A 13486-nucleotide genomic window follows, 5' to 3' on the forward strand; every position below is an offset into this window, starting at 1 on the left:
AAGTTAGATTAAAAACCTTCATTTAGTCGGGCATATTGACTCAACCTTCATCGGGGCCGCATATAGTGAGCTACTTACACACTAAAGACCCTGAATGTGTCTCTAAGAGAGCAGATCAAAGAGCGGTGAGCCAAAGGAAAACAGATTTGTAACTCATCACTTCAGTACAGCTGACACTGATCAAACCCTCTGTCAACACTTCACGTATAGAATATGTTTGTTTAGTGCGCTGAGATGTAATTAGGTTATCGTGTTGAGGTCTGCAGTGTAAACAAGAGTCTGCCTTTGTAGAAGAGGCAGGCTGTGATGGAGATTATCCCCCCCAACACCTGTTGTCAGAAGGAGCAGCATTTTTTTGGTTTCTACAGGTGTCGGTGATGAAATATGACCCAGGGAGTACAATATGACGACTGATTCAAAGACAGTGAACTAGACCTTATACTCTTTTGTTCACACAGCAGCACCTTGTAGAATTAGCACAATGCTAAACGGTACACGGTTAAAAAAACAATCTACCTTTGTGTGACTGGGTGACGTCACATGAGCTGCCAACAAACTGGTCTGACTGAATAAAAGAGGGGGGATTGATGTGAACCCAGCCTGCCTGTACAGAGTCAGAGTCTGGCAGCAGGGATGGAGAGTGAACAGGAAACCAGACACCACGTCCACCTTTCACCTGAGGCTGCGACAGGAACCTGAGTCACGTTCAGCTGCAGTGAGCCCTGTTCACACTTCAGCAGACCGTTACTACACGTCGGCTTTAACTCATTTTGTGGATGCAACACATTTTTCATCCCACAGTGGCTGTGACACGTAGCTCATAGAAGTGTCGAGTCATAACATGGGTCATTTTTAAATTCTGCTCTATTGACACTTTCTGGGGATCATTAATCACATTGGCTCGATCCCATTAAGCCACTTAGCCCTACCACTCCGTTTTGTGTGTTCACACGTAGGTGTAGGGTGTCCCTGTTCATGTTGGGATGGAGGAGTCGGGTAAAGTGGAGGTTTGTCAAAGGTGCACTTTGAACCGTGAGTTACAAGAACTCTGTTGTTTTAATATAATCCTTTTTCTTTATAACATGCATTAAATAATCGCTTACTAGTCTGCTGATGTCTTGGTAGATAACTAGTAGTAGCTACCAAGACACTAGTTAGTAGCTAGTATTATATTCTTAGTGCTGATTTGTGAATGACAGTCCGACAGTGAAGTTGCTGCACTTGTGTAGGAACACAGGATGCTACTGTTAGCCTAAAAAGCACTACCAGCGGCCAGGTAATGAAACGGTTCATTTTTTATTTGATGACCTGACTGATAGCGAGAAATTGTGAATGAATTGTCAGCATTTACATTTTTCTATTTCTATCACATTAATGGCAAATGGCATTGCTATAATACGGGAACTGTCACAGTTATGCGAGAGAAATCACCACAGTTGAAGACGGCATATTGAAAATGTCCGGTTGAGTCTGTTGACATTAGCAGCATTAGCGCCTACTGATGATGAACGAGGGTCGTGAAGGGTTGTCCCATTTCATAGAGGGGAGGTTTCAACCACTACCCCCTTGTTACTCTGTTCTGAGGGGGAAGGAGGCACTGGAAAATGAGAATACGGGTAAAATAAGCATCCGTAAATCCACACATTCAAAAACCGTCCTTGTAACACTCATGTACATGACTGCAGAACTTGCCTGAGAATCTTCATGTTTTAAAGTTTTCTTCAGTATCAAAGTAAACCCGTGATAGTTGTCTGTACATCCACGGGTACACTGCATATGGCAGCTGCTTCTTCTGTTTTGTTTGTTTACTTTGATATAAAACAGAGAAAGTCCTCACACTTACGATGCAGACTACGACTGACTACGACCAAAACTTCAACCATTTTGTGTCGATCTACTAATGTCTTTCATTTCAATTTCACTTCAATTCAATTCAATTCAATTCAATTAATCTCATGATTACTGTGTACTACTGTATGTTGACCTTGATACGATTCACTCCGACAACGACCCAGCGGCTGTAATATAACGCCTCTCTAACCTTCACCTCCCCTCTCCTCACTGCTCCCACCAGCAGTCAGGTTTCACACACACTATTGAATTTCTCCTCACACACACACACACACACACACAGGAGGAGGAGGAGGAGGATTCCTGCTCTCCAATAAAGTTGGAGTGTTTTCTGTGACGTCTAGTGTAACACAGATGAAGGTGTTACATCACCAGCATCTCTACTGTCTCCTCGCTCTCCCCTCTCTCTTATTGCGGCTCATTTAATTGCAGATAATTCATCACGATCATCGTTCTCGTGTTATTAACTGGGATTATGATTCGAGACATTATCCTGCAGCCCTCCTGCGTTATTATGCAAACAGTTTTACTGCCGTTGAGACGAAACATGATTGCTGTGAGGATAAGAGACTCTCAGTCAGTCACAGAATGACAAGTCACAATCTGGTGTATTATTTTTTGATGAAAACAGAATAAATGAAGCTTCCCGTTTACCTTTGACCTCCTCGCCTAGCGTGTTCTTGTGGTTCTGCTTCTCCTCCAGACCCCTGGGACCCCTGTGCTCCTCCTGCAGCTGCTCTTGAGAGTCCAGGCTGAGCTCCAGTTCTGCCAGCCTGCTTTGGAGCTCCAGGTCCAGGCTCAACCCGCCTGGTCCCGTCTGGCCTGCGAATGTCTCTCCAGACAGGAAACTAGTGTCTGTGACCAGCGGCGAGCACGGCGGCGACAGTGAGGAAAGAGACGACCGTGGGGATAAAGAGCTCATGGAGCGAGGGGTTTCTGACAGTCTGAGCGCCTGAATCCTGGATGACTCCACTCCTCCTCCTGCACCTCCACCAGCAGAACACGCCGCGTCACCTCCCAACCCGCCCCCTTTGCCCTCAGGCCTCCCAGCGTCCCTCCCTCCGCTGCCCGTCACCACTTCGTGTTCATGTATGGTGGTGATGGAGCTGGAGGGGCGGTAGCCTCCCTGGCCGCCCTCCTGCAGGAGGCTGTCCAGCTTGTTCTGAAAGTCCGGGTCAGCCAGCTCGGGCTGCTCCAGGTAGAGGTCGGTGAAGCTGAGGGAGGAGGTGGAGCCCAGGCTGGAGGTGGTGGCCAGCGAGCCGCGGCTGGACGTTAGAGAGCCTCGACTGCTGCCGGACGAACAGGACAGAGTGCTGGCCGACAGGCTGGAGGAGAGACAAACAGAAAGAGTTATGATCTGATGACATATCAACTATTTACTAACTGTTATCATGATATTATCAAAATATTAGAATGATGATACCTTGAAAAATATTAATATTTGATGAAATGTTTGATACCACGGGGAAATATTGATACAACGTTGAGGGCATAACATTTTAGATCTTTATTAAAAGGTGACGATAACAAGGTTCGGTCCTGTATGTTCTGATTAAAATCAACTGATGTATCTAAGTTAATTTACTTCTGACCAGAAGAGTCGGGCTGACGTGGACGCTGCAGCGGTACGTGTGTCAACAAACTGTCAAAGATAAGAGAAAGTAAGCAGCTGGTACTGGTGTATCGATAATGCGGAAAATGAGCAATGAGACCGTTTCCAATATTCAGAATCGATATAAAGCGATATTAAACGGAGGTGAGGCATATATCGATTACATCGCTTGCCCATCGCCCTCACTGTCATTTTGCTTATAAAAAAACTTAATTATCCTTTTATAATGTTCAAAAGGTTGGTGTGTTTCTCCTGCCGACCTGCAACTAAAAGTGAAATAAACATGAAGAAGATGTCGACCCCTGCACTTCTTTATTACTGGTTGTTGTTAAAACTGTTGAAAGAGTTTTAAGAAATGTTTAAAACATCCCTAATGAGTCTGTGTTGTGAAAAATCCCTGATGATCTGTGAGATTGTATCTGCTTTGTTCTGCTGTTGTCACCAACTTGTAAGTTACTTTGATAAGAGCATCAAAACACTAATTAAAAGCAAATGACAGAAATTACAAGAGAACAGAAGAGGTCGGAGAGAAGACATCTGAGTTAGAGAAGAAACAATGACACTGCGAGGGAAGAAAAGGGAAGATGAAAGGAAAAGAAATCTACATGGTGAGTAAAGCTGGAAGCAACACTGCAGGCAGTGAGTTCATCGCTCTGCTGTTTCCTCTCGTCTCATATTCAACCCTCCTTTCTCTTTCTCTTTCTCCGTCTCGTCTCCTCGCTCTTCTCTACTTTTACTTTTCATTGCTGTCAACACGTCAAACATGTTGGAGAAGACAGGACTGCAGACTTTGGCAAAATTCGTGATAGATCTTGAATATCTTGTCTACTTCCGAGCGGACTCTGGTGCGGTTAGTTTGTGTGAAAGCTAACGGACGACTGGAGGAGTTTTTGACAGTATGTAAGTGCTTTCAGGATGATTTCAAGGAGGCGAAACTACTAATAAATCAATCTGCTGGCCGTGGAAGTGTTCTCATAATCAATCTGTATAAGCCATGTATATATTAATGTAAATCATCTGGTAACGCATGAACACATCAGCATGTAAACTGTCGGATCTTCCCTCAAACAATCAAACGGTCAAAAGCAGATCAAACTGTGGTGAGTTGTGTTTGGTGAGTACATGAATTTAGTCATTAAAAAGTGTCACAGAGCGATCACATGAAGGAATATTGTTATAAAAAGCGCTTTTTTTTGCGTATACCGATAATTCTTATAATCAGTATTTTCTTCGTGAGCTCTTTGTGCACAATACACACATCAGAAGCATTAAAGTACTGCACGGCGAGACGAGGCGTATTATTAAACTTGTGTTGCGTTACAAAATATTAGGCTGTAATTGGACATCCTCTGGAAGACTTTTTAGTTATTGAGATGTTTTTTTCTTCTTCGTATCTCCCAGCCCAGCAGGAGCGATGTTCAACCATTTAAAAGCTTCAAAACAAATTGAGAGTCTGAAATACACATTAAATATTGAACCTGAGGGACAACTTTCAGGAGGAGAGGAGAGCAGAGTCATTTTCTTCCTCCCCTCCGTCTGTCCTCTGTAGCCGCCTCCTCGCACACTCCTGACAACGAGCAGCTCTCTAATTAAAGCAGGAGGGCTCGTTAGCGCAGACTGAGACGAGTTCCTGTCTGCTGGGGACACTTTTGATTTCCATCAGACGAGGAGGACGGACCGGGGCGAACGAGGAGCAGGGAGAGAACCTCGCCTGAGGAGGCTGACTGACTGACACCGTTTATTTCGCTTTTAAACTTTTCGGATTATCGCCGCTGAACTTAAAAACCAGGACTGTTAAATATTAAACGATTCTGAAACTTGTACGGCTCTTACAGCCGCCTTGCGTCATCTCTCATACAAGTGTAATTCCCGAGGATGTTTCGGGGTTGAGCTGGAAAATTTGATTTGTGGCGAGATCATAACTGAAATCAAAAAGACGAGGGCGAACAGAAATTACTTTCATCTTAAGCAAATGTTTGGTCATTAAAGGTTAAACCCTTCAGAGCTCTGCTCGCTCTCTCTGCTTCAAACGTGATGACTAAATGATTCTCAGTGAATCATCTGACAGCCAACAACCCTGTAAAAAACCTGTTGGACTAAAAGTATATTTTATTCAACATTATTGAACATTACTTGTGATGTTGCGAGTGTGTTGAAGTCGTTTTAAACAGGACGAGATAAACAAACCTTTTGAGCTGAGTATGTAGTGATGATGCCAGTCGAACCATCTCCTCCAGCTCTCTGACCAGCTTGTTCCTCTTACAGTGAAGTCGCAGCCTGAAATGATAAAAATAACGTTAAATCAAAAACGTCATAGTTCATTTTTTTCCCGTCAGGTGTAAAGTAACGTCTTCATCTCGTCAACTCAATCTGCCTCCAGGCTGAACATAAGTCACCTTCACATTTAGAAAATAAAAAAACACAAAACATGATCCTCCGTCTCTGCTACCGCTGGAGGTGTGAACACTTTACAAAAAGTGAACAAATCTGACACGACGGCAGCGATGTGTTGGTTATTGTGAGCAGCTGCTTTGTGTTTAGGTGACGGCGGTGTCACCTGTTTGTAGGAGCTTTGTTGGGAGGTAACCAGTCCGTTAACAGCTGCTACTGTGATCTATGGTTTGAATGGAAACAGGCCAAAGAGAGGAAGCCTTTGATCAGGTTACAGATGTCTGCTGGTGTGTGTGTTCATATTAACTTTGCCTTTGTGAGCGTGTTTCCTGTTTCTATCTTACTAATAGTGTCGAGTGTCCAACATCAACAGTTTTTTGATTCTAGCCAAAAAGTGACAGAAGTTTATAATTCCTGATGTGTTTAATAATATTCACATTTAAGACTTTTTTCTATTTTATTTAGGTTTTTAGTTTTTGTTCTTGGCAACATTTACTTTGGCTCCTTTGTAAAAAAATACAAATAAAAAAAGTTTTGAGGAAAAACGATCTCGAGCACAATGAGGTGTATAAACAACAATCTTGCTTTAAAACAGTAGATCTCCTTGAACTTTAATCATAATATAGCTTACTTTTAAAATTTTAATTATAATAAAGGGCTTTTGGGCTTTAAGTGAAGGGCGATAGCTGCTGCTGTAAAGGAAAGAAACCCCTGAATTTATAACACGGGACAAAACGACAAATCTTCACAGAAACTGAAGGTGGCACAATTGTGGTTTGATATGGATTGTTTCATATTAGTTGGCTGCCAAAATGTTCAGTGAAAATAAGATTTGATTAACCGTCCAGCCCTAGGCAAAAGCAGCTTCTCTGCTAAATTTTACATTTTACAAAATCACACCACTTTTACCTGATTAGAGCTCTTTGTCAGGACTGTGTGGGTGCGTTCACGCTCAGCCTTACCAACATCTGCCCCCGTTACGTTTTTTTGGGGTTTTTTTAAAGAAAAGGGCACTCTTGAAATTCTCATTACAAACTCACACAATGCCAAATTCAACCTGAGTGGAGGTCTAATTCACCAGAACACCTGATAACACCTTTAACACCTCCAAAAACTAATTACTCTGCTACGTTCAAGGACTCTGATTCAAATAAATTAACATCTTCAGAACCTGCACACACTGAATACATGAGTGTGTGTGCAGGTGTGTAGGTGTGCAGGTGTGCAGGTGTGCAGGTGTGTAGGTGGACTACAAGGGGTTTCTTTTGTGAACAGGCTACGCAGCCTCTCGGGTTTCAGGAACAGGAGACGAGGTACAAAGAGAGACTGAGCTCAGGTCGAGTCTGACGTGGACATCGAACAACTAGAGTCCTGTTAGAGGACGGGATCTTGGTGGGTGAGGGAGGAGAGAGGAGAGGAGAGGAGAGGAGAGGAGAGGAGAGGAGAGGAGAGGAGAGGAGAGGAGAGGAGAGGAGAGGAGAGGAGAGGAGAGGAGAGGAGAGGAGAGGAGAGGAGAGGAGAGGAGAGGAGAGGAGAGGAGAGGAGAGGAGAGGAGAGGAGAGGAGAGGACTGTCATGTTCGTCTCTGACTCTTAATAATCATCTGTGACGTTTGACGTCTCTAAAGGTTGAAGGATTCAAACAGAAGTAGAAGGTCAGTGGTTTCATCAGCAGATGAGACAATAATGATCACAGTCACACTCATCACACTGCTGTCATCACCTGCTCTAACCTTCACTGTGACAACCTTCTTTCTTGTAGTAGAAAAACAGAGCTGCTGCTGCTGCTGCTGGTTTTTACAGTCAGCTGATGTCAACAGACCTTTCATTTCACTTTACCTTTTGGTGTTTTATACATGCTGACACCAGAGAGAAGAAAAAGGGTAATGTGTCCCCTCAGAGTAACCGTAAGTGGGAGAGGAAATAAGGTTTGTTGCTGCTGAATGCACGAATGTTTCTTTTCTGTGAGTAGTCGTTAGTGTGTATCTTTCAATCGTGCTGTTGTTATCTGCTTTTTCTGAGCTTGACCTCCTTCGTCTAACTATTTTAAGCTTCTGAAGCTGAACATGGCTATGTTACGAACATGTGGAAGAAGAAGATGCTTGGAAGGTGCTGGGTGAGACAGTTGGAGGTTGCCGTCAGAGCGTCAGTGGGGAGTCGCCGTATGCCAGTCCGGCAGAAATCACTCAACCGTAGCTGACAGCATCCAGGAACACTCTCCTCATCCTTTTTTTTTTTTTGTGCTGGACATCCAGACATCAAGACTTTCTCTCTCTTTAAATCAACTTATGTGTTAAAATGTGTGTCAATTTGTGATATTAAAAAGTTGTTTTGTATTATTATATTGTTCTGTGTTGAATGATCGTATATTCCCACCTCTCAGTCAGAGCCTTGCTCTGGTTGTCTCTGGCCGCCTGCAGGTCCCTCTCCAGACGTTTCTTCTCCGTTTCCAGCTTCTCGGCATCGTTGGGCTCCAGGCGTTGTCGAGGTCTGACGTACTGCAGCTCCTTCAGCAGCTCCTCCTTCTCGTTGATGAGGATGAGACGGTCTCGCTCCGGGTCCAGCAGCCCCGGCCAAGCCTCGCTGTCCAGTTTGGCGATCTGGACCTCGATGGTGGCGATCCTGCGAGGAGGAAGATGTGAAGGACAGAGATGTGGAGCAGAAGTGAAGAATGAAGAGGAGCAAACAAAGATGACATGTGGATTCAGTTTAATGAACAGTTGACTATAAACTATACAGATCAACCTGATAAACTCAACCAAGATTCATTAGTCAGCTGGTACGATAACAAAACAAAAAGATAAAATCTAATCAAACAAGACTAAACGACAGCAAACATAAACTTACATTATAAAGGAGCACATACAGCAAACAGCACAATGCATGATTCCACATATATAAACACACACACCTCCTCTTGGCCTCCTCGTACTTCAGACTCAGACGAACCTTCTCTGCCAGTTTGTTGGTGCTCGTCATGAACTGAATACAAACAGAACATGAACACAAAGACATGTTGGACACGTTCACACACAGCAGCTCATTAACCAACGGTCAGACTCTTTACACGAGTATAAGTACCAAGTAAAGAAGTATTATCATCTTCTTGGACTTATAGTATCAGTAGTAAAAGTACTGGTTGTGCAGTGGAGACAGATATCTGATACTACGTGACATTATCAGGCAACATGTGACTGAACAATAAATACACAACACTGAGAATCATTCAGTGCAAACTATCTGTACTCTGTAGTTTTAATATTCATGCTTTGAACCCGGAAAATACACTACAGGGTTTTAATTTGAAAAAAAAAAAAAAGAGAATTTGTGTCCTGGAAGATTTCAGTGTCCTGGACAAATAATAATATCAAATATTATCTGTTTATTGAGCTTAAAACAATTCATGGAGACTTCTGATGCTTTGCATCGCTAACGGAAAGCGACAGTATTTGACAACCTGACAACCGTTGTTGGACGAGACTCAACAATCAATTATCTTTCTCCACAAGAAAGAAGAAAAATTGTGCTGAGAGAAAATCAATTTCAACAGAAATTATGACTGGAGAGATTAAAATATGTCGAACCCCAACGGACTTTCTTCTGACTGGGAAATGGAAACCCTGACTGAAGTTTCATACCCAGCCTGGCTTTTAAAAGGACTGTCTGGTAGTCCATCTTTGTCAGCTCTCACGGGAAACTGTCCCAAAATCATGCTGTCACCAATTTTTACTGTTTACCACGTTGAATTTAGTGCTGACTGAAGAGATGTACTGTGAACACCAAGACCTTTCCTGTCACTGAAACAGAGGTCCTGCCCTGGACTCACCTCAGCGGGGATGTCGGTCTGCGAGCCGGCGTCGGAGTAGAGTGGAGGGATGGACAGCTCTGAGTTGGCGAGCGAAGGGCTGCTGCCCCACAGCTCCTGCTGGGAGCCCGAGTCCAGCTGGAAACCGTCCTTCAATACAGCCAGTTTCTGCATGAACAGGAGAGACAAGCAGGAGATTATATGAATGAAAACATGATCTGCAGGGAGAAACTGGGACACTGACGCAGGAAAATACATAGAGTAAAAATAGGATGTGATTAAGGACAGTGAAAGAGTGAAAATGATCAGATGAAGCAGCCGTGAAATACTGTAATAAGAGCGTGAGACTGAATACAGCGGAGGATCATCTTATATTAATAGCACTTTTATTTGCTCCTGATTAAAACATTTTGTCTGCTTTTATTTCGTCATCTAGAAACTGAAGCTTCTCTGACTCATTTCATAAAGTCATCAAACAGCATCTGTGGAGACAAAACTGTGAAATGTAAAAGACGACCTCCTCTGTGTTCGTCAGCGTGTTCCCCCTGAGTTACAGCGACGGCTGCCGCAGAGATCCTTTCATCTTTACAGTCATGAATGAATATCTTATACGACCTGCGGTTGGTTTTGAAGCCGGCTGTGGAATGCACCTTATCTGTCCCCTTTCAGATGAGGCAGAGAACGAACAAAACACCTCTTTTATGACAGTAATGTTGTTGTATTTTGAAGATGAGGGTCTCGACTCGCTGTCAGTTTCTAAACCTCGATTCAGCAACATTTCAGCTTAAAGATACACATGGGTGATGATGATTTCATTGCCTATAAATCATCCAATCGTAACACTCTGTGCTCATCATAGCCACATTTCCCCAACCAGTCAACATACACGACGATTGAATTTGTGCAAACAGAGTGAATCCACACAGAGATCATCACAGATGTTCCTCTCGTTCGCTGCAGAAGGTCCGACATGTTCTGTATGTTTGAGTGGTAAATCTCGCATCATGGGTTTGACTTTGGACCTGGACCTGTCGCACCATCTCTCCCACTCTATCCGCTCCTGAATGTTTCCTGTCTCTGTCTTTATCTTTGAACCATCTTAAATTGTTAGAAAAGAGGGTAAAACTTCTGTATTTTCTTAATAATCCCCGATTATTTCATTGGATTCTGTAAAGGACTATGCAGTGTACTAATTATAGGGAAAATAGGAATTTCTTTGAAAGAAATTCTCCACTTATACCCAAATAAATATTAACTTTACTATTAATTTATTATTATTATTTAAGGATTTATATATGTTGAATCGTCTGTTGCCTTAAGACAAATTTCATATTTCTTGCTTGGTCAGCAGATCTAAGCTTTGTTGGCAATTAACTGGAATTAGGGCTGCAATTAATGAATTGCCTAATTGTTTCAGCTGTAATTTGATTTAATAAATAGGCAGCGCACTTATTGAACATTGTGAAATTACTCGGAAAGTACAGACCTGTAACATAAGCAAATTAACTTTAAAAAGGTTCAATATTTGGCTCCAAACGTCAGAACTAGGACTGCAAGTAACTAATATTTTCCTTTTCGTTCCTCCAATTAGTTCATTGTTTATGATATAAAATCTTAATGCCAATCACAGCTTCTCAGAGCCAAAAGTGACGTCTTCAGATGTCTGTTTCTTGTCTGACCAACTATAAAACCCAAAGATATTCAGATTATTAACACATAAGACAAAGAAAAGCTGTGAATCTGCTTGAAACTGACTCATCAGTTAATCTAAACTGTGGCTTTCAGCGAGGTCTGTCAGTAAGAATACACTGCACACATTACTCCTCTCCATTTCTATAGACATATAAAAATATACAGTAAAGCAAAGCACACAGTCAGAGTCTCACAGACTGAGCTGTCAGCTGCAGATGGTAAGGGGGAGGGAGAGGGAGAGATGGGAGACAGGGGGAGGCAGAGAGTCCACAGAGTAGATTATGTATTATTGAACACACTCTCCTTCCTCTACCTCCAAATCTGCAGCCAGACCTGCCTGATAAAACCTGATATTTCTAAATCTATATGTGAGTACGGGGGTGTAAGTTGGAATACTGTCAACCCCGAGGCGTTTTTATTTAGAAGTGGAATCTTATAATGTTCATAATGTTTATAGAAGACGTGAAGACATTAGTTAGACATTAGTTTTTCATGTTTGTGCCTGGAGCACCAGAGAATATCTGCATGGTTAATTTAACCTTGATCAAACATTTAATCTGGAGGATTTCTCACGATGGTTTATCAGCTAACTACAACATAAATAATGAACTGTTGTTTGCCAGTTGTTGCATCAGAACCAGAAATGTACATCAAATAGACTTTGTGTTCGTTACCCAGCAGACTACTCTACTGTACACCTGCAGCCTTTAAACTCCAGCTCCCTTCGTGCAACTTTAATACACACCGCAGCAGCCACGGTGGAAATATGGATGAGCTAACACTGAGATGCTGTCACACACAATTACATAAGGGAGGGAAAGCAGAGGAGGACAGGAGAGATTACACTCATGCAAATGAAGCAGACTGAAACTTAAACTTGAGAGAACTTTCACACGTCACATCCCAAAATTATCCTCTTTCCAAGTCACTCAACGTCCCTTCGAGTATAGTTAAATCAATCATTAAGGTGTCTGCAGCAGGTCGTCCTCAAACACTGAAGGATCGTGCAAAAAGGAGACAAGTGAAACTTAACAAACAACAACAACAAATTCAAAATCATTCGTTCCTTCTTGTAAATTCGGCATTAAATGCAAAACATGAAGTTGTTTCTCAGTCAGTTTGTCGCAGCATCAGCCTGTTTGCTTCCATATCTACAGTCCATCTGTAGCTTTTTGAAGACACTGTTTCAACTACGGCTCGACCGATATGGCTTTTTCACAGTCGATACCGATTAATAAAAATCAAGGAGACCGATAAGGGATAACTGGAAACGATTTGCATTTGTACTAAAAATAAAAATATTAGTGTCAAAGTTGAGAATAAACAGTGATTGACTGAAACTAGCTACTAGTACTGTATAAGTACAATTTTGAGGTACTGTTATTTCCATTTTATGCTACATCATACTTCCACTCAGAGCCTTTTAAAACACAAAACATCGATACTGATAATCCGTAAAAAGCTAAATATGTGCCCTGATAATCGTCCTACCCCTCGTGTCAACTGATTTCACCATTAACACTAAATTAATGACAGAAGACAACATTTTATTGACAGTAAACATGCCAAATTTTACAAATACAGTAAACAGTAACTAATATATGGAACTTTTTTGACGTACATAGAGAAAGTCCCCAGACTCCCTAAAAAAAAAGCTTAATTTTAAGACTTGTTGTTTTGGGAGAAACATTATAAACATTGTGAAACGCTTTCTACAACATATTCTGAACTACTTGGGCCTTCTTGTTAATTCGGCTATATCATACAGATATTTTGTGTAAATCATGACTGTCCTCGCATGAATGACTTGAAAAAGCAGAAATCCACACTGAAAGAATCAGAGACGGACGGCCCACAGGTGCTCCTAACTCTCCCACTCAGAGTTTAAAACCACACGAGCTACAAAGGTAATAAAACCCCCGCAGCAGAAAAATGTTGCTGCCATCAGCAAAACTGTTTTCACTTTCCAGAAAACTCGTCTCGAACGAGCCTCCTCACAGACCGTTTCTTCACCTCCTGACTGAACTCGACAGGCTGTCATCACAACGCCACTAAAACACCAGCTGCCTCCCTGCAGCCTCAGCTCCTCCGACTCACTAAATCTCCCATGGTGCATCTGGCCTCGTTCTCACAGCAA

General features: G+C 42.4%; 1 protein-coding gene across 1 annotated transcript in view; it reads right to left on the minus strand.

Moving 5' to 3' along the window:
- Window positions 1–13486, minus strand: part of wwc1 (WW and C2 domain containing 1) — a 52947-nt gene that overhangs the window by 13513 nt on the left and 25948 nt on the right. Inside the window, exons 7-11 of the mRNA XM_073479172.1 lie at window positions 9679–9825; window positions 8764–8834; window positions 8229–8474; window positions 5651–5740; window positions 2506–3176 (exon numbers count right to left, since the gene is read on the minus strand). Coding sequence (XP_073335273.1) covers window positions 2506–3176; window positions 5651–5740; window positions 8229–8474; window positions 8764–8834; window positions 9679–9825 — 1225 coding nt within the window. The remainder of the gene's footprint in view (window positions 1–2505; window positions 3177–5650; window positions 5741–8228; window positions 8475–8763; window positions 8835–9678; window positions 9826–13486) is intronic.

Source organism: Pagrus major, chromosome 13, assembly GCF_040436345.1.
Source record: "Pagrus major chromosome 13, Pma_NU_1.0".
Classification (NCBI taxonomy): Eukaryota; Metazoa; Chordata; class Actinopteri; order Spariformes; family Sparidae; genus Pagrus; species Pagrus major.